At 39.6% G+C, this 22,089-nt stretch overlaps 1 protein-coding gene across 3 annotated transcripts in view; it reads left to right on the top strand.

The window, feature by feature from the left end:
• The window catches only part of Pard3b (par-3 family cell polarity regulator beta), a 1,142,550-nt gene that overhangs the window by 955,001 nt on the left and 165,460 nt on the right, over positions 1-22,089 (top strand). Inside the window, exon 20 of one of the 3 annotated variants that reach the window (XM_029569916.1) lies at positions 11,850-12,343. The exons of the other annotated variants lie outside the window; for them this stretch is intronic. Within the exon in view, the coding sequence (XP_029425776.1) occupies position 11,850 (1 nt within the window). The 3' untranslated portion in view covers positions 11,851-12,343. Of the gene's footprint in view, positions 1-11,849; positions 12,344-22,089 lie in introns of those variants that run through there. 3 annotated transcript variants of the gene reach the window in all.

Consider the following 22,089-nt stretch of genomic DNA (forward strand, 5'->3'; position numbering starts at 1 on the left):
TGGGCATGAAAAGCTTGTTCGTCTTAAGCTTCCGGTTCTCTCTTTTGATTTTATATTGGAGTGGCCAGATTGATTTTGTCTTCAGGAGTTCCCACAGAGGCCCAATTCAGATGAGAGTCAGATGATTTCAGGCTTTCTCCTAAGGTCTGGATCCCTCCAAGAACGATTTTGGCCTCAGAAATTTGGGGGTTAGACTGGCCTAGGAGCCTGGCCCAGAAAAGATGCTGGTCTAGGGTAGCTGGTGGCTGCGCCACCCAGTGATGCAAAGGCAGATGGGGCAGGAAAAGGCCCCAAGGACTCCTGGAGACTGCACTGAGGAGCTGGGTTGGTCTCAGAGAGAGGCCTGCAGGTAGGAGAGAGTGACTTGTTTTATTTCTAAAGGAAAGGGTTTTTTTGTGGGGGGAGGGGAGCTTGGTAAGAATCTCTTTGGAATTCTTGTAAGTAGTGAAAAACTGTAACTCCAACCCAAGGTGAATTTTATTTTCCGAAATTTTTTTTATTGGGGTTAGGACAGATGTCTTAGTGGTTAAGAGCACTAACTTCTCTTGGAGAGGACTTGAGTTCAGTTCCCAGCACCCACATGTTGTCTTACAAGCATCAATAGCTTCAGTTCCAGAGGGTCCAATGCCTTTTTCTGGCCTCCGAAGATACCGCACACATGTAGTGCACTTATATACATGCAGGCAAAACACCTATACACATAAAAAATAAATAGTTTTAAGTTTTTTGGTTTTTTTGATTTTGAATTTGAAACTCTTTTTGAGACAAGGTCTCCCTGTAGCCCCAGTTAGCCTGGAACTTGCTATATAGAACAAACTGGCCTTGATCTCACAGAGATCCACCTGCTTCTGCCTCCTGAGTGCTGGGATTAAGGGCATGCACCACCACACCCAGCTTTTTTAAAAAGTTATTTTTATTACATTTTTATATATGTGCTTGTGTATGTGTGTGTTCATGTGTGCACATATGCCATGAGGCAAGTATAGAGGTCAGGTGCCAACTTGGCAGAGTACATCCTCTCCTTCCACCATGTGAGTCTCAGGACTGCACTCAGGTCTTCAGGCTTGGCAGCAGAGGCCTTTACCTGCTGAGCCATCTCATTTGTCCCTAGGTAAACTTCTAAAAGTACATTTCTTGGGCAGAGGCCTTCAAGGTAACGAACAAATGAACCCTTATTCTCAGGGTCTTCCTTTGAGGACATGAGGGTTGGGCAAGCAGGCAGTCAGGTACACAGAATATGGTTTCGGGGATCTATCTCTGCACTTTTTTCCTCAGTTATTCCCTGCCTGATCCCCACATGCTGTAGCCTTTCCTGAAAGATCAGTCCAGACCCTCTTACCCTTTACTCTAGTGCAGAAATGTTTGTGGATCTATGTGTGCAGCTCTTCTGGACCCCTTTTGGGCAGGGCATCCTCTAGAAGCTCACTGTCTCCTCTGGCCCTCGTATAGGCCACCCTGGGGCCCAGTCACTTGTATGCATTTGAAAGTCTGACAAATTGTGTCTCACTAACAGGAATTCATCCTTTGATACTATTTGGTATTCTTTCTTCTCTTCAACCTTTTTCTCCCTTTAAAACAATTTTTACTTCTTAAAGGAAAGGCCACCTTACTAGGTCATTTCAGTTGAATCATTCACAATTTCAGTCCAAAATACACTTAAAAACCATTTCAGATTGGTTATATAGCTCCATGATAGAACATTTGCCTAGCATTCCAAGGCCCTAGGCTCAATGCCCATTTTGGGGAAAGAGAGAGAGAGAGAGAGAGAGAGAGAGAGAGAGAGAGAGAGAAGAGAGAATTTTTAAAGGAGGAAGGCTTTATTTTGACTTACAGTTTAAAAACGAATGCAGTCCATGTTTGAAAGACATGGCCAGCAAGAGTGTAACAGCCGGGCATGGTGGTACATGCCTTTAGTCCCAGCACTTGGGAGGCAGAGGCAGAGGCAGGTAGATCGTGGTGAGGTCAAGGCCAGCCTGGTCTACATAGTGAGTTCAGGTCAGCTGAGACTACAGGGAGACCCTGTCTCAAAAAGACAAAAATAATAATAATAATAATAAAATTAAATTAAAAAAGCTGGTCACAGAGAGAGTGGACAAGAAGTAGGTCCAGGTATAAAACTTCATGAACCAATGGCTCAGCAATTAAGAGCACTGGCTACTCTTACAGGGAACCCAGGTTTGGTTCCCAGCGCCCACATGGTAGCTAACAACTGTTTGTAACTCCAGTTCCGGGAGATCTGACACTCTCTACTGGCCTTCTCAGGCATTACATGGTACACATACATACATGCAGGAAAAACATCCACAGACATTTTTTTTTAATCTTTAAAATTATAATTTGAAGATTTTCAGTATATTTGGTCACATAGAGAGCCTACATCTATTTTAGGTCCCTGATCTTTTTCCTTGAGCCGTGTTATTATGTCTTTGAATCCAAGGTTAAACTGAAACAATATGAGGATGTTAAAGTTAGAGGAATTAGATAGATATTTGCTACCATGATTCCCTTGTGGTTTTTAAAATTTATTCTAGTAATTATTTCTACTAATTCTAAATTTATTATATGACTCTCTTCAGTAATTCAGTCTGATAGCATTAACTGTCAACTTCACAGACTCTAGAATCATCTGGGTGATAGGCCTCTGGGTATGCCTGTGGGGATTATCTTAATAATATTAATTGATATGGGAAGACTCGCCCACTGTGGGTAGCTCCATTCCCTAGGCTGTATAAGACTAGAATTCATCCGTTGCTTTCTACTTCTATAATTTGGATGCTGTGTGACCAGCTGTCTCAAGCTCCTGTAACCTTGAGGCAAACATTAATTGAGCATCTAGACATTTTAAGAAATGGCAAGATAAGTAAAGTATAACCTAGTCCTTATCCTCAACAAGTTAATGGTTAAGAGAGAAGAGAAAGGTTGTTACACAATGAATTGTATAATGCTAAAGCTAAACTTCAGTGTGTGCTATCATAGGGTATAAAACTATGAAATGATCACAGAGAAGGCAGCTAGGCAAAAATAATGTCAGAGCCAGGACAGTAGAACAGACCCTCTTTATCATCCAGTATTTCTAGACACTTGCAATGAAATCATTAAATTCAATTATAAAGTACAACTTAACTGTGCAGCAAATTAAAAGAGACTTTTAAAATTTTAAATTTGTAATCCTATCAATAATACATGATAATTTTGCTAACTAGAGAGCAATTTAAGGCTCAATGAAAAAAATACGTATTTGAAATCTAAGGGATTTTCCAAGCAATCCGTGTCTTTTATTATAATTTCTCTGAAGTTGGCAGGATGCAGTTGAGAAGTTTAGGGCAAAACTTCGTAGGAATAACAGCAGTTAGTTGAGTCAAGCAGGTAAGTGCAGGTCCTAAATTATATTTCTAAAGATTTTTTTTCTGCAGATACGTAGAAAGTCTATTTAAACTATAAACTACAATTTTAGTAGTCTGCAAAGTTGTACTTAGAGATGGATATGAATATAGCTATAGGGAGGTGAGTGGGCTGTGTATCACCCATTTGTACATAGTACTGTGTTACATATGTATGATAACATTAAAACAGTCAAAAGCAAGAGGGGAAAAGTGAGCTCTAATTATGATTTTGAGAAAAACTAAACAAGTATTAGTTACTTTTTTGTTGCTGTGATAAAACTCTGACCAAAGCAACTTATAAAAGGAAGAGTTTATTTGGTTACAGTTCCAGAGGGGTAAGAGTTCATCATGGCCAGGGAGGTATGGCAGAAGGAGGTGGCTGGAGCAGACACAGGAAGCAGAGAGAGACAGGAAATCCCTCAAGACTTAAGAACTAGCAAAGCCCACCCTCGAGACATGCTTCCTCCACTGTGGCCACACTTCCTAAAAGTTTCTTGATGCCCCCCCCTCAAACAGTACCACAAACTGGGGATCAAGTGTCCAAATGCTTGAAGCCTATGGGGAATATTCATTCAAACCACCACACCAACTAAGGTGACCAGAGTTCAATGTTTTTGTCCCACATGTTGTCATGAGTATAAGGGATCCCATCTAGTGACCATGGTCTGTAGGTTAAGACTACTCACTGCACTTTTTACTTATGGTGGTTTCAATTTATCTGACTTAATCAGGATGTAGACCTCTCATTCTCTTTTGAACATCACCAGAAAGGAGAAGAATCAGGAGATAAAAGATAAAACACATTTCCCAATGCAACGCACATGGTGGACACTTGGAAAATGTGGATTAACTGGGTAGTCAGCTCACAGCTCATCTTCAGTTCCTCCATTGTTGCCCCTCAGAGTCCAAGTACAGTAGGATAAATGCTGGAGCTGAATAGCATGGCTTTCAAGTAAGGTCTGTGCCTCACTCTTCAAAACAAATTCTGTTCAGTGATTTCCATTAAAGCAAGCTAAAGGATTAATATATTCTAGAAAAATCTGCAGCCAATAGATTCAAACCAAAAGCATTTACTGCTTTGCTCTCTATCAAGCAGAAAATTCAATTAACCACCACACACCTGGTCCCCTGAGCATTCTGGCCAACTCAGGCTATGTAGCATTTATTAAAAGTATGTATGCTCTGCCTAAGGTTCTAAGGAGGATTTTGAAGGAGATGAAAGAAGCTGTGTACACTTTCATAAGGGACTCATTGTATATGCATGTAAAGACTGCATAAGCATCTCTTCTCTTGGTCCTTCGTTTCACCTACACCATACCTGCATGGTCATGAGGGCTATTGTCATTGAGAACATGGTTACTTGTGTGCCAGCATACTTTTCAAATAGTTTTTATTATATTTAAGTTATTTAGCCTTCTTTTGAGGTAGGTACTATTACAGTTCTCAGTTACAGATGACAGAGGTTAAATAATTTGCTCATGACCACAAAATTGGAAAGTAATGGAGCTCAGTTTCCATCCTAGGCTCTCTGCCTCCTCATCCCATCCTGCCTCTCCGTGCTTGTACATCCATCAGGAGCTGCGGCCTCCTTTGCAAAAGGCAGTGCTTTGGGAGGCACCACATGGGTGAGGATGCTGCCTCCCATGGAGATCTTAAAGCAGAAATATAAATGTAAATTTCACTCATTAAAACCATAATTAATTTATTGAAAGTGAATTGTTATTATTTCAGGGACGAATGCATATCAGAATATGCTGATTATTTTAATGAACCAAGAGCCTCTTCTGGGATACTTCCAGGATATTATTTGCAAGCAGGTCACTGCAGATTTTCTGAGGGGGAACAAAAGGATTGCTGCTCATTTTCAAGTTTTGCTTTATTAAAAATGCAAAAGGAAATGTGTGCTGTATAATGTATTTGAGTGAGGATAAGAAGATATCTTTGTTTAGAAAATGGCCTGACAGTCTCCACCTTAAAACCACAATTCTCCTTCTGGGTTGTTGTTTCTTGTGGCACAGATGTGAGCACCAGGACCAGCTTGTATAGGTGTCATACACAGTGATGTCCCAGTGTAACTGTTAGGACTGTCACATGGACTCTTTCACTCGGTCTCTTCCTCATACATTCCCCGTTCTTCCTAAGACACACATCAGGAAAACATCTAGAATTTAGTTTACTCTTCTCTTTGGATGATGTAAGATGTGAGGTTTGATTGTTCATCTTCCTAAGTTGCAAGAAAAATTAAGAATGATGCATTAGCCTAGGCTTTGAGAGAAAATAGATCAGATCTAAAAACACAGGTTTCATTCATTCATAATCAGTATGACAGTATGCAGTAATTACCACAAATTTGGTGGCTCATAGCAAATTTATTGTCTTGAAAATTTTGAGACCACATCTCTAAAATCAGTTATACTATACTAAAAAGAAGGTATCAGCTGGGCCAATTCCTTCTGTAGGCTCAATATCAGGGCCTTTTAGTTGACTGCTTGTGTTCCTAGTTTTGGCCCCCTTTTCCATCTCGGAAGCACATCTCCAGCTCTGCTTGACCTTCTGTATCAGACTCAGCTTTTCTTGGCTCCCATCATCACCTTCAGGCACTGTGGTAGATTTGGGCATTCTATCAATAGATGAGGCGAATAATGTCTGCTTGTATGGTAAAGAAGCAGGTAAGTGAGAAAGAGACCATCAAGTAGTGGTAAATGTATGAAGGGAGCAGATAGAACAATGTGATGGGAAGATGAGATTTGGCATGGTGTCTGCTGCAAGGAAATTCAGACTCAGATCTAAATGATAAGATAGTCACAAGAGGGGCAGAAAGGACAGCAAGTACTCATCAAGCCTGGGGCCATGGAGGATGCATAGTTGGAGTCTGATAATTAAGGGGAAGAGTAACGTTAGCTGAAGTCACAAAGGAAGCAGTGACCAATTATATAGTGTGTAAGCATATAATCTAAGCAAGGAGCTTGGATTTTATTTAAGTGATAAAGGAATACTGGAAATGTTTTAAGTAGACAAGCAGTTACTAAGAGATCTACCCAAACTGCCATTTAAAGAATGGAGTCTCCCTGAAATGAGACAGCTAAACATACATTTCTTCCCTTTCAAAACATATGTGCATTTATTGGTATTAGGTATGACATAAATATGATCTAAATCTCAGGTAGTCATGAAGGGAACTGAAGGATGTTTATCCACTTCTGAAAACCCAGACATACCTTGCAGTACCTTGCTAATAACCACAAAAACCACAATGCTAAGCCTTCCCTTCTTTCCAGCAGTTTATAAACACATTTGTAACTTTGGTTTCCAGTAACAGGTAAGCCAAGCCTCTTTTCCAATGTAAGAGATGCCCTCTGTTAGATACACACAAAACCTGGAGCCAAGGACCACAGGTAGATGAAGTGTTAAGAAACCAACTGAGTAATAGACAGAACTGAGGATGAGTATTCAAATGTATCTGCTTAGTATATTATCACAGTGGAGAGACAGATAAGGATAGATCAGAAATTAGACTCCTAGGTACAAATATCCATATGTCATATAAAATATTCTCAGTGTAGTTCTCAATATCATACACATGTACCATTACATCCTTTATAAAGCTTACCCGACACCTCACCTCCATTACACTCAGGTGTTAACCAATGTTTGGGGTAGAATGGTTGACAACCAGTTGAACTGGAATAGAGTCATTCCTTGTTCCCTAATTGCCAACCAACTCTTTTTTTTTTCAAATATATATTTTATTGAACTTTTTTGTGAATGGAAGCAGAGCAGAGAAGACCACTGACCAGACAACTCCATGGGGGATGGGGGGACAGCAGTTTATTTGAGAGCAAACAGACAGAGGCTGGGTTGCCTCTCAGGGAGCAGAGAAACAACAGCGAGCAGGGGCAGTCTGACATCTTTTATAGGCAGTTAAGTGATTGGGTAACTTTCCATGACATAGGCTGGGCAGTTTAGCTCAGTATTGGGTGGTCTCCCAATAAACAAAGGGACTTTCCCTGAGGCTAAGTTTGAACACTCTGTTTTAGAATTTTGAGAGCTGCACCCACCATTTTAGGAGCCTGCCAGGAACCTAACCATTATGCATTTCATACAGTCCACCTTAATGATATTTAGACCCCTCTCCAGCCACACCCCAAATACCTGCCCCACCAGATTTCATGTATTCTGTCATATATGTTAAAGCCTATCAAGTTTGTGTCCCCAGGTGTCCCTCCATGCGCATTCACCCACTAAAGCCTAGTCAGCCTCTCTAGTGTCACTCACTTAAAGATGACCAACTCTTCCACAGTGATCAACTGCCAGTAGTTCTTGGTTAATGTTGGTGACTCTTGCCCATTTCCCCAGTTCTATGCTGAGTTTTTGTCTGATTGAGTTTGCATGGGGCTTGTTGCATGCTGTCACCATTGCTATAAGTTCATATGAGAGGTTCCCCCAAACCTGGAAGTCTGTTTCTTTATGGTTATCCACCACCTCTGGCTCTTACAATCTGTCCCTCTTCCACAATGGTCCCTGAGCCCTAGGTGGATGAGGTTTAAAAAAGGAGTTCTATCGAAGAACATGCATTCTACAGTCTCTTATTTTCTATACTTTGGCCAGTTGTGGACTTCTGTGTTCATTGCCCTCTGTTGCATGAAGAAGCTTCATTGGTGAGAGATGAAAGATGCATTAGTGCTCTCTCTGCTCCTGTTCCACTATGTTCTGTGAGCCTTAGGTGTAGAGGTTCCACTGTAGATGTGCCACTTAGGGCTGGGTGTCTCACAGACACTTCTTCTCTGTGTGTGACTAGTTGTGGAACTCTGTGATAGTCTCCATATGTTGCAAAAAGAAGATTCTTGTGAGTCGTGACAGGTATACTTGTCAGGGTAGTCTGCAGGTCTCAGACACAATGATCAGGAGTCCAACCAGCTCTTTGGTAGATTTGTCAGAGACACAGAAGACAAGTCTAGATTAGCTTATTAGACTGTCTCTAATGGCTTACATTGACTTTTTGAGTAGCTATTGACTTTCTCTATGGTCTGTCCTCAGTGAATGCATGTGTCACAGAGAAGAGAACTCAGTAGCCAAGCCATACCCCTTGGGCTTAGATCCTTGGTAACAAAGACTCTATCAGGAGGAGTTGGGAGCCTTAGTTTATGCTTATGATGGACGTGCTGTTGTACCTCATCCACTGGACCCCAAAAAGACCACAGAGGACCCAACACACCAAAATGCAAAAGCAAAGGTTTATGGTTTATTCGGGCTTAAGCTCGGGCTCTCAGACCTCACCAACTCAACGGATCTGTGCTGAGAGCCCAGAGTAAGGGAGAGTGGAGCCTTTTATAGATTTTAGACAAAGAAGGGGAGGGATACCGAAGATACATTTTGGTTGGTTCAAGAAGCCCGTGCGCGCCAACATAATTTTAAACCAATTGGATGTATAAGATGCAGCCCTGAAAGTTTCTTATTGGTAGGTGCTATTCTCAGGGCTGTGGAATGTGCTGACTGTTACCTGTGGGGCCAGGAGTCTCCGATGCGCGGGCTTGCTTAATCTATAGTTTCCTGGAAGGGGGCTGGGGAATAGCAGGCGGGGGTCAGGGCATGCCAGGGTATGTCTAGGCATGTCTAAAGAAGCAGCCAAGCATTTTACAGAAGCTAAAAGAGCAATTAGTCGGGGTCTGGAGGGATTCGGGGGTAGCAGGTGAATGAAGAGGGCCTCAGGGTTCTACAGTGCCTGTGGTTCTCCATCCACCTGGTAGTTGTGTCCCTGTCCTTTTCATCTAGGCTAGCAAATTCTTAGCACATAGCAAACACTGGAGTGGAAAATAGTTAACAGGCTTCACTTTTGTGGAGTATGTCAGTATTATTTCCCTAGGATAAAATCATACCTTAAATGACAGTTTCTAATACAAACCACAGAAAATACTGTGATCAAATGAAACATTTTTCTGGCCTCCTTAACATCTCTTATGTCTGTGTCACCTTACTCTATTGAGTACAGCTGTGTTGCCTACCTAAGGCAGGTTTGCTAGCCCTGGTGGAGGCTAATGCTATCTCTAAATGTCTTCCTAAACCCAAAGTTTGTTTAAAGATGTTCTGAGGAACGTGGGGATGAGTGTTCAGGGACTTGGGAAGTCTGGTGTTCGCATCTCAGAAAACAGGAAACAGAATATCACATGCTGTGTGGATGACCACATTCCCATGCTTCAGCACATTTTTTTGTGAGTAAATGTTTAGAGACAAAGGTCAGAAAATGTCCAGGAGAGCCCTGACCAGGTGTGAATTCCAGGTGACAAACTAGAGGAAAAAGGGGGCTTAAAAGGAAAGGAAAGGAAAGGAAGCTAGTTTCCTTTTATTCTCTGAATTTTTCCTGTTTCCTCCCTAGGAAGTTTGTGTAGACCTACAATACCCCAAACATTCAACACCAGGGAATTATCTTCATCCGTTTCCATATGATAGCAGTACCACCATGTCAAAGTGTGTTATTTCTTTTGAAATAGAACCCCTGGAAGTTCCTAGGACTAAAAAGTGCTGTATTCAAAAAAATTTTAATACAAAAAAAGCCCTTATTTTCCATTCTGCTTCTCATGGTGCTACAAATAATGGCCACATACAAACTAGGGGATTATGAAAAATAGAGGCCATCTCTTGCCATGTGCAGATGTCAATAACAATAAGAATAAATCACATCAACAACTTATGAATTTTATTCAAGCAGCAGAGCTTGCCCAAGGGCAGATTCTTATAGCTCTTTTTTTGGTGTTACTTTGGCCCACAGCCTGGGGGCATCTTTTAATGTCATCAGTGCTTAATGACACCGTTTGTAGGGGTACAGTCTATAGGATTACTATAAGGGAATCATGCACTATTAGAGAATATTATAAGAAATCTGTAGGTTGCTTCCCTCCACCCCCATCCCACTTTGAAGTTAATTTTCCAAGGAAAGCTAGAGATGTTTACTAAGCATTTCTGAGAAATTTATCCACATTATGAGAATACAAATTACAGGAACTCAATGCATTAGCAATGGGGAAAGTTTAATGGGTCTGGGAAAGGTATAGATTTAGGGAAATGTAAGCTGCAGTAACAGGAGAACCTAGAAGCATGATAATTCTCTTGAAATTGTGGTATTTAGTAGCTGTTGGAAGTAATAAATAATCTTTACATTTGAAATTATAAAAAAAAGACAACTTAAGAATTGTCAGTAACTATCAAGATTTTAGACTATGTAATTGATAGCAATCATTCCCTACAGCAGATTTGGTTGGTTTGGGGCTCTCTGGGATATAGAAATCTTTTGATGATGTCATCTGGGCAAGAACCAGTTAACCAATCAGGATCCTTCTTAATTAGACTGTTTTCTGCCTCCTGAGCCTTGACAACCCATGAGACTTTTCAGAATGATATCTGAGGCTGAGGACATGGCTCAGCAGATCCCAGTGTTTGCTGTGCAAATGTGAGGACCTGAGTTCAGATCCCTGGAATGCACATAAAGGTTAGGTATGGCTGTGCATGCACCTGTAACCCCAGTGCTCTCAGATGCAATTTGCTGGGACCAGCCTAGCTCCAGGCTCAGTGAATAACCCTGTTTCCAAAGAAAACAGGTAGAAAGTGATAGAGAAGAATACCCTGGCATCCTGCATGCCTGACCATACACACACACACACACCACACACACACACACACACACACACACACACACACACACACACATTTCTAAGTATTGGATTATACAAACCAGAAAGGACTCAATGTGTTGTTTGTATATGCAAAGAAAACAACAGGATGAAAAATCTACTTAAAAGATTACATTAACAATGTTAACTAATTTTCATGTCAGTGTTATAAAAATATTAAATTGCTGTACAGAAATATACTTATTTATTATAAGAAAAGTGATAAATTATCCTCTCAGTTAAATTCTTTTACCACATCAGATCTGGTTTAGACTAAGAAGAAAAATGAATGATACAAAAGGATATCATTTAGAAAATAATTATAGATGCCCAGGCAGGAATGAGAAAATGCTGGAAAATATTAATGCAATTAAAACACCTTTGTTGAAAAGATGAGACATTGATCGCAAAGATGGTATTGGCTGGTCGGTATAATAATAATTTTGACAGTAATAATCAAAAGCTGTAATTGTTCATGACCAGGTATAGCTTTCAGCTTTGAAACCATATTGATAAGGAAAAGCTGAAGAGACTCAGCCTGTTCTCTGGAACAAAGGATAATTGTAGTGACCTAATTGCAGCTTCTGTTATAAGAGCAGAAATGAGAGTCAGGCGCATTATCTCCACTGTCAAAAAAGAAAGCTGTGCAGCAGGTAGTTTATAATTTCTTTTAATGATACTACTGCTTTTACCCTATGGCCCTCCCCTAAAAATCCTTTAGTGACCTCAAATACTGTCACCACTGTAGAAAGCAAATGTTCTTGTTTTCTATTTATCTCCACTCTGTTGTTTTCCCTCACAGAGCATCAACAAGCAGTATCTAGAGCTCCTTAGCACTGGTTGGGACAGTCAAAACTGCATGTAACAACATTAACCAAGAATGGTTCGCAGAAGTGCCAGCATGTTATAGAGGCATAGAAGAGGGAGTATGAAGAGTGGAATGCTGCTGAATGGTGGTTTTCACTGAAATCAGAAAAGGCAAATGGGAGACTTGGGGAAAAAAATAGGTGACTTATATCACCAAGTGTTCATATCACTATTATACAAAGTTCTTCGAAAAAAATCAAAGGGAAAAATACCCAGTAATCTGATAGAGAAATCAGCTAAAGATATGGACAGCTCATGGAAGAGGAAATGAAAATGGCCCCTAAGTATATGAAAAGATACTCAGCATCACATAATAAGAACCTGGCTAATTAAAACCTCACGGAAACATGACTTCTCACCTATGTTTATCAAATTTCACAGAGTTCGACAATGCACTCTGATGGTGAGACTAGAGAGACAGTCATCCTCTTATAATGCAGGTGGCATCGCAAAATAAAATAAATATGGAAGGAAATTTATTGCAATCTGGAAGAAAGGATATGTGTGTTATTCTTTGACCCAGCAATCCTACTTCTATGAATTTATTCCAAAGCCACAGTAGTAAAAATATAGGCTCATTTTTGCACAAGATTTCTCCTTGCAGCAATATCTATGAGGGCACCTCCTCCCGTTAACCTTATTGTGCTTTGCAAATATTGCATTTTTATTTTGCAAATTAAAGGTTTGTGGCAACCCTTGTTAAGAAAGTATGATGTTACCAGATTTCCAACATTTCAGATGACCATTAGAATTTTTTAGCAATAGGATTTTTAGACAAAATACTATACACATAATAGACTATGCCACAGTATAAGCATAATTTTTATATGCACTGGGAAATGAAAAAATTCATGACTCATTTTATTGTGATATTCACTTTATTGCAGTGGTCTGGAAATGAACCCACAATGTCTCTGAAGTTATGTCTATACTAGTAAAAAATTGAAACACCCAATGTTCAAGAATATATGACTCATTTAATAAATAAAAGCATGTCCATGCATAAACTTTTTCTTTTAAAAAAGGAACAAATTTCTGTTTGCTAATATGAAGTACTCTTCTGACTATCTATGTGAAAAGCAAGGTATAGAAAAATATGTATTGTATGCCAACAAAAAGGGGATATGAATATATGAACATGGCTTCTTAAAAAAACAAATATAGTCACACTATTCAGGATGTACAAAATAGACATGACAGCTATATAACTTACTTTGTTATACTGGATTTTTAAACATGGGGCTGGGGAGATGACTCAGTGGTTAAGAGCACTGGTTGCTCTTGCAGAGGACCTGGTTTTGGTTCCCTGAACCCACACAGAAGCTGACAACCATCTGTAACTCCAGTTCCAGGGGATCTGAGGCCCTCTTCTGAACCCCGTGGGTATTGCTCAACAGGGGTTACACTTGCATACATGCAGGCAATGCACTCATACATATAAAAAATAAGACTAATAACAAAAATATTAATAAAAACATACATATCAGGTTGAGAGGTGGCTCAGTTGGTAAAGTGCTGGCTATGAAAGTATAAGGACCTAAGTTTGGATTCTTAGAATCCAAGTGAAAACTGGGCCTGGCAGCATGCGTCTGTAATTCCAGTGCTGGGGGGGCGGGGCAGGGAGACAAAGCAGATCCCTGCAGCTCACTGGCCTACCAATCTAGCTAATCATGACCTCCAGGTTCAGGGAGAAGTCTTGTCTCAAAAAATAAGCTGGAACACGATACAGAACAATACCCATCACTGACCTCTGCAAGAACATAGGTAAGTGTACCCACACCGGCATGTGCATTCACACACATATACTACAGATACACACATATAAAACTTTGTGTGTATCTGTGGTATATGTGTGTGAATGTGTATATACATATATATATATGCATATATATCATGATAGTCTAACAGAAAATAGAGCTAAGAAGACATCTTAAACTTTAATGGTTCAGTGGTAATTGCTATGGTCTGAATGTTTAGGTACCATTTCATAAAATTCATACATTGAAACCTAGTTGGCAGTATGATATTAATAGGAGGTAGAACTTTGGGGAGGTGATTGTCAACATCTTTACAAATGAGATCAATGCTTTTAGAAGAGACCCCAGGGCTGCCTTGCCTCTTCTTAAGGCAAGGGACACAACAAGAAGTCAATAGTCTATGTCTGAGAACAGACTCCTTCCTAAAACCTGACCCTGCTCTCTGACTTCAACCTGTAGCACTATGGGAATTAAGTTACTGTTATTGATAAACCAACCAGTCTACAATATCAGATTGAAATGGTAATATTAGTATTGTTATTTAAAAATCATATATATTTTAATTACATATATAATAAGCACATGATTATATCAATATAAAGAATCAAGATTTTCATTTTTAGAAGCACTATAAGTTTCTATTTAAAGTTAAGTAAGATTTCTACAATGTTGAGTTTGGATCAGAATTATCAATACAAATATGATTGTTTTTCAACTACGTGCTTCCAGCCACAATGGTAGTCAATGTGGAGATGCCTCAAAAAAAACTAAAAATAAATCTACCATGTGAGCAAGTTATACCATTCCTGGGTCTATACCCACAGGAATCTAAATCAGTATACCACAAAGAGATATTTACAGGTACATATTTACTGTAGCACTATTCTTAATACCTAAGGCATAGAACCAGCTTAGATGCCCATCATCAGATGAATGAATAAAGTGTGACATATTTACATGATGGATTTTTATTCTGCCATCGAGAAGAATGAAATGATGTCATTTACATGAAAATAGATGGAAATGGATGGAGATCATTGTATTAAGTGCAATAAGCCAAACTCAGAAAGATCAATATCATGTTTTGTCTCACATGTACAATGTAGGTGTATTAATTACTTCTCTGATGCTGTGATAGAACACCATAACCAAAAGTAACTTATGAAAGAGTTTACTTTGGCTTACATTCCAGAAGACTAAGCCTCCATAGTGGCAGCTAAAGCACGAAGAGAGAACACATCTGCAACTGCAAACACAAGGCAGAGAGGGAGAATTGGAAGTGGGATGAGGATATGAACTTTCAAAGTCTGCCCCCGATAACATACCTTCCTCTCTCAAGACTGCACCTCCTAAACATCCCCAAACAGTACCACCAACTGGGGACCAATTATGAAAATACTTGAGCCTATAGGGAACATTTCTCATTCAAACCACCACACTAGGCTTTATAATAAGAACACACACACACGTAACACATAAATGGTGAATAGGAAATAGTTTGTGAGGAGTAAAAATTATAAAGAGAGTTTAAGGGAAAACAAGAGAGAAGATTGGAAGAAAAAAGAGAAATTAAATTTATACTATCTTCTATATAGAGAGGTAGACTATATATATAAAATATGTATTATATATATATATATAATGCTGATTTCACTGCACTGAGAGTTTTAATAAAATCAAAACTGTAAAACTGTTGAGGGAAAGTTTTTCTTATAAAAGAATCATTTGTGTATGTGTGTATATATAATGTGTGTGTGCATACATACACACACACATATATATATGAAGGACATGGAGGGGGTAACAAAGGGACAGTCAAAGGTGATAGGGTGATGAGTAGAAGTGAAGTACAATGCTATTCAAGTATTAAAATGTCATAAAAACTCATTATTTTGTATGCCTACTAAAAATTAATAAAAATAAATATAAATAAATGTGCTCTTCCCATATTCATCCATAGAAAAGCCTGGGCAGTGAGCAGGCCTGAGTTAACACTGAACTCTAACCACGATTCCTCACCGAAAAGAAAAGGTCCTTGGAAGAACGACTTCTTCCAAATTAGAGACATAAGATTTGATGTGAACCTGAGGCCACTTGTTTGTCAGATAGATAAGGAGCTATCCAGACAAATGAATCAAGTCACAAGGACAAAGCAGCTGACACAAAGCGGTCTCTGTTGACCAAATATGGGCACCATGTGCAACAGAAGGGAGTAAGGAACACAAGCAACTAAAACCCCTAAATATGCCATGTTTTTATATCATGGGCTTACTTAAAAATAAGTTTATACTAATTTCATAACCGTTTTAACAGAAGACCCAGGGAAAAAAAATCTCTAATGACTCATTTATCTCCTTTGGAAGTATCTAGGGCACTAACTCCTCAATCTGGAAATTAAGCATTTATGCTGACTTCCCTGCACTATTTCACTAAAATCAAAATCCCAAAAACTGTCAAGGGAAAGCTGTTCGTAAAGAAGAGCTCCAGGTTATAAATATAAGAAATAACAGTCTTCCAAAATGACCATTTTTTAACCTCTAATGAAACATTTCAGCAAAACTTGTTAAGGGAAGGAATAACTAAATTAAAAGTTGATCATGGAACTTTACAATAAAGTTTTCTTAGAATCACTAAAGTAAGATAATCAGATATTACATGCATTTGATGTGATACAACTTGAAATATATCCCAGAATGGTATCTAATCTATGAGAAAATATAGGTGAATTGACATTATAACAGTATTGAGTTATCTTAAATAATATTGTTGTCTTATCTAATTTTTCACTCAGTATGTAGAAATGCAAATGATTTTTATATTCAATTGTATCCTATATTAGTGTTAATAAAACTATAAGACTTTTTTGATGTTAAAATATATACTTTGAAGTATATATTAAAAGAGCTATCAATACAGATTCAGCTTCCTAGTAAGATAATTGAACCTTAAAGGAGAGTGTGCTGGATTGCTTTAGCGTCAACTTGACATACCTGCGTTGAGGGAGCCTCAATTGGGGAATTGCCTCCATAGGACTGGCCTGTGGCCATGTCTGTTGATTTTTCTACCTTTTCTCAGATCTCTAAAGACCTTTCTCTTTTCAGTCTTTCCTTTCCAGTGGGCTGGGGCAGTTGTAGAGTCTGGGGGAAGTACTGCCTGCTCTCCCAGCCTCTCAGGCTTATAAGTTGTTGTGGGGCATCTTCTTGATTGATGAGTGATGTGGGAGGGCCCAGCCCACTGTGGGTGGTGCCACCCCTGGGCAAGTGGACCTGTGTTGCATAAGAAAGCAGGCTGAGCAGGGGCCAGAGGAGCAAGTCAATAAGCAGCAGTGGTCCACGGCCTGTACTCCAGCTTCTGCTTCCAGGTTCTTGCCTGAGTTCCTACCTTGGGCCCCCTGATGAACTGTGACCTGGGAGATGTAAGACAAATAAATCCTTTCCTCCCCAAGTTGGTAGTGGCCAGAGTGTTTTGTCACAGCAATGGAGAAACAAGCTAGAACAGAAATTGGTACCAGGAGTTGGGTATTACTATGATGGACCGGACCTTTGTGTTTTAAGGAGGATTGTAGAAGCATTTGGAACTTTGGGCTGGAAAGGCTATTGAGTGCTTAGATTTTGTTGCTGTGGAGCTTGGAACAGTTATGCTGAAAGAATTGTGAACAATGGTGGCCTCACGAAGCTTCAAAGGGAAGCAGAGACTATCAGGGCTGTTTGTGTGATGTTTTGAATTGAGAATCTGTGGTCAGCTGGGGTTGAAGAATCAGCTGTGATTAAGAAGAGACCAGAACCTGAAGTAAAACCTTTGTTTTACTTGGACAATTGATGCTGGTTATCTGGGGCTGGAAAAATCAGCTATAAGTAACAAGAGACCAGCATCCTTGTGGTGAAATCTTCAGGGGCGGGGGGAGGTATTTCCTCAGGGTCAGCACACAGATGGGACCCAAACTTCCATCTCTAGCTAAAAGGACTTGATAATGTGTAAGAGTCTCCTGAATGATTCTGGTGTTGAAAGCGTGAAAGGGTCACAAAGAGCAGCTGAGGCTTGGCACTCTAAGAGACCAGGAAGGGCCATAGGTTAAAGTGCAGCTTCAGTTGCAGTGAAGACCCCAGGATTGAAGGGGTCATGGAGACGACCACCAAGGACAGTGGTAGGTGTGGAATGGAGCTGGCCTGGGTCTGCAAGAGGACCTCTGTGTGCTGTGGACAGCAGAGTCATTGACGTGGAGCTGCCAGAACCCTTTGGAGCCCAGAAGATCATGAGTGAATCCCAGATGTCCAGCCTCGAGCTACTTTGCTGGCCTTTGGTTTTGCTTAGGTGTGCCCTATTCTTCCCTTTGAAATAAGACAGTACTTGTTTTGGATTTTACAAAAGCCCACCCATAGTTAAGAGACTTTTAAAACAGACTGTGGACTTTTAAGTGTTTGTATTTTTTTAAGGACTGTCGGGCTTTTAAGGTTGTACTGTCTTATGTTGTAGTATTAGCATCATATCTTTGGGATAAGATTTCCTCGGAAAGGTTATTGTTTAATAGTAATGTGTTTGTGTGTCAAGTTGACAAGGGGTCAATTGTGCTGGATAGCTTTAGTGTTGACTTGACACACCTGGGTTGAGGGAGCTACATTTGGGGAACTTCCTCCATAGGACTGGCCGATGGCCATGTCTGAGGGGCATCTTCTTGATGAGTGATGTGGGAGGACCCAGTCCACTGTGGGTGGTGCCACCCCTGGGCAGGTGGGCCTGTGTTGCATAAGAAAGCAGGCTGAGCAGGGGCCAGGGGAGCAAGCCAGTCAGCAGTGTTCCTCCATGGCCTGTGTTCCAGCTCCTGCCTCCAGGTTCCTGTCCTGAGTTCCTACCTTGGGCTCCCTAATGAACTGTGACCTGGGAGATGTAAGACAAATAAACCCTTTCCTCCCCAAGTGGGTACTGGCCAGAGTGTTTTGTCACAGCAATGGAGAAACAAGCTAGAACAGAAAGCAAATAAATATTTCAACTAAATAAGCAAGGAAAGCAAGGTATTTATTAGTAACATACAGGAAAAACTGGGTTTGGTATCATCCAACTTTTCAACAGCAACAATGTCGTGTGAAAATGAAATCACATGTTTGTTCTCAAGGAAAGAGTATGAGCCAATATTATGCTCTAGTGAAACCAGCTTTCAGATAGGAAAGGCATACTTTTCATCAGCTGAAGAAATGATGCCCCAGTGCATTCTTCTCAAGGAGTCTACCAGATGACTGAATATCCATGAGTCTAAGGATTGTCGGTCTTTATTAAACATACTTATCTTTACATAGTAAAGATAAGTGAACAGAATGTGCTTTTACAGTGTAGGTATAGTACAAATTCAGGAACGGGGGTAGACTGGAGAGATGTCTCAACAGATAAGAGGACTAACTGCTCTTGTAGAGGACCAGGTTCGATTCCCAACACCCACATGTCAGCTATGAACCATCCTTAACTTCAGTTCCTAAGAGGACTGACTGTTCTTGCAGAAGACCCGGGTTTGATTCCCAGCACCCACGTGGTTGCTATGAACTGTCCTTAATTTCAGTTCCGGGGGATCCAATTCCCTCTTCTGCCTTCTGTGGCATTACATTACATGGTGCACTCATATACATGCAGGCAATACACTCATGCTAATAAATATTTTTTTTAATTTAGGAATGGAAGGATAGCATAAAGCTAGTTATAATCATAAGATATTTACTTCTATTGGCATCTGTTTTCTGAAGTAGCAGAATTCTTAATGTGGAAGAAAGAAGATACTCATGGAGATTGCTATGATTTGAACACAGTTGAGTGTGTCCCTCAAGGCTTCATGTATCAGAAGCTTGGTCCTAAGCATGACAGTGTTGGACAATGGATCTTTATGAGGTAGAGTCTGATGGAAGGTCCCTAAGTCCAGTGGGGAACCTCAGAAGGGACTGTAAAATTCAAGCCTCTTTGTCTTCCTGTTTTCTTAAGTGATGTGTCACACATGCTCCTCCTATTCCCTGAGATGAAGACTCTAAGGTGTCCTCCATTAGAACCTATACCACACTACTATGACTTTTAGCATCCAGAACCCAAGCTATATTAGCCTCTTTTCTTTAAATCTGAACTGCCTCGTGTATTTCATGGTTGTAACAGAAAATGAATGAATACAGAGACCTCCTGAGGTATGCGGTAAAGCTCTGTCTCTCGAATTCTGTCTTTTTTATAAATATTGTTGTTTGTAAGAGCTTTTTAGTGTGAGGCTTTGTTTTGTTAAATTTCTGTCTTTGTTTCATTTTATAATACAGGTAAACTAACAGAAAGTATAATAAGATTTAGTTTGCCAACATTTTTAAGTATTAAACATACATGTCTAATACTTAATAACCTTTACTGAAGTGTCCCTTTTGTAGAGGAGCTGAAAATGCGAGAACTCAAATCAGACACTTTCCATATCACATTTATAACCCAGCACTGAGTAAACTTTGCATGTGCTTGCCTGTCCACATGTGTCCCGCCCTCTGACTAAAGCACCTCATACCATTTCCACAATTCAGATAAAAAATGACATATAACACAAATTCAGAACTTAGACCACATGGCCTTGCTTTATAATTCTTCCCTGCAGGATTGACCCCCACGCCATGTTCAAACAGCAGCCTCCTTGCCACTGAATCATGTGTTCTTATGTCTCCTCTATAGGTTGAACCAGGGACAAAGTGTGACTCTGTTTTTCTTTCTTATATATGGTATAATTGCAGCAAATATTGACTTCATTAACAGTCAGATTTTAGCAGAAAAGATACTCAGATGGCACAGAATAGCTTGTATTCCAGTTAGGGAAGCAGAATGTCAAGAAGGAATCAATAAAAGTGTTCATTTTGTTTTGTTTTTGCAGTCTTGTTCCAACATGTGGAAATAAGACAGTGTTCTCCAGTCAGAACGAAGGGCATAAGGAAAGGGCATGGGCAAGCAGTGTCTTCCAGTGCTGGGGTATAAACATGACACGTGGAAGTAGATTGGTTTGAGTAATCCACTCACCACCCATCTATGAAAGCCGTTTAGTAAAAGTTATGGGAAAATTTCTACAAGGCTTATGTAATACAAATGTGCCTAATTCCTAAAAGCTCGTGTGGGGTAAATGCTGTTATCTCTGTCCTTATTAATTTTATCTTATTATGAAATGAAACAGAGACACAGAAATTCATAAAAAAAATCAATGGATTAAAGAGCTGTATAACTGTAATATTTCAGATAAATAAAAGATTTGCTGGCTATATCAGCTGAAGAGAAGACAATCCAGGTATCAACAAGTTTAGTCCTATGATGGAAAAGATTAAGAGCTGAACACTTGACTAATGGAAAATGAATACCCTTCATAGAAGTAGTTGGATCTGAAAAGACCAAACACAACTACAATGAACAATAATTTGAATAAAAATATAACTGAGTAGACAGTGGAATCACAAAAAAAATATGGTTTGCAAAATAAGTAAGGTCCACTGGTGCAGAGTAATAGTTCTTGTTTTTAAGTTTTGATTCATTGAAGACTTACGGTTGTTAGATACATTTTTATATTTTAAATATTTAAATAAATATAGATTTCAAAACATAAAGCAAAAAGCCTCCAATAAGATGTACTTCTAGGGCTGGAGGGATGGCTAAGTGGTTAAGAGCACTGGCTGCTCTTGCAGAGGACCTGCAACACAGGTGCTCTTCTATTCATACAGACAATACACTCATACACATAAAATAAAAGTAATAAATAATTTTTTAAGATGTACTTCTAAGGCTGAAGAGATGGTTCAGCAATTAAGAAGCCCATATTGCTCTTCTGGAGAACCCAAATTAAATTCACAGCAACCACATCAGGTGGCTCACAACTGCCTGTAACCCCAGCTCCTGGGGGATCTGATACGTATGACTTCTGAGGACACCTCCACTCCTGTGCACAGACATATCCATATATACATAATTAGAAATAAAAAAAAAACCTTCAGCGAAAAAAGAAACCACACTTCTAAAAGCAACCACTCTCTAGAGTAGTCCATAACTACTGCTATGGACTTTCTGTACATCCTGACAACCATTTCCATACAAGGACATCTATGGATAATTTACAAATATCGCATATACCTCTGTGTGTACCTGTATGTATGTCTTATTTTCCTTTGGAATAGGAACACTATGACCCTACTCTTTTTCTTTTTGCAGTTGAAAGTACTTCTTTCATTGTCCCTTATCAAAACATATTCAGGTTATTCCGAAGTTTTCCCTGGTACAATAGCACTCAGTGTTTTGGGGTCATATTTTAAATCCTTTACATTTACATTTATTGTCATAAAACAAATTCAATCAACTTAGTTTGCTATTTTATTTTTTAATATTTATTTCATGTGTATGAGTATTTTTTGTCTGCATGTAGATAAGTGCACCCATGCTGTGCAG

Source organism: Nannospalax galili, unplaced genomic scaffold (genome assembly GCF_000622305.1).
Source record: "Nannospalax galili isolate Female #2095 unplaced genomic scaffold, S.galili_v1.0 scaffold281, whole genome shotgun sequence".
Classification (NCBI taxonomy): domain Eukaryota; kingdom Metazoa; phylum Chordata; class Mammalia; order Rodentia; family Spalacidae; genus Nannospalax; species Nannospalax galili.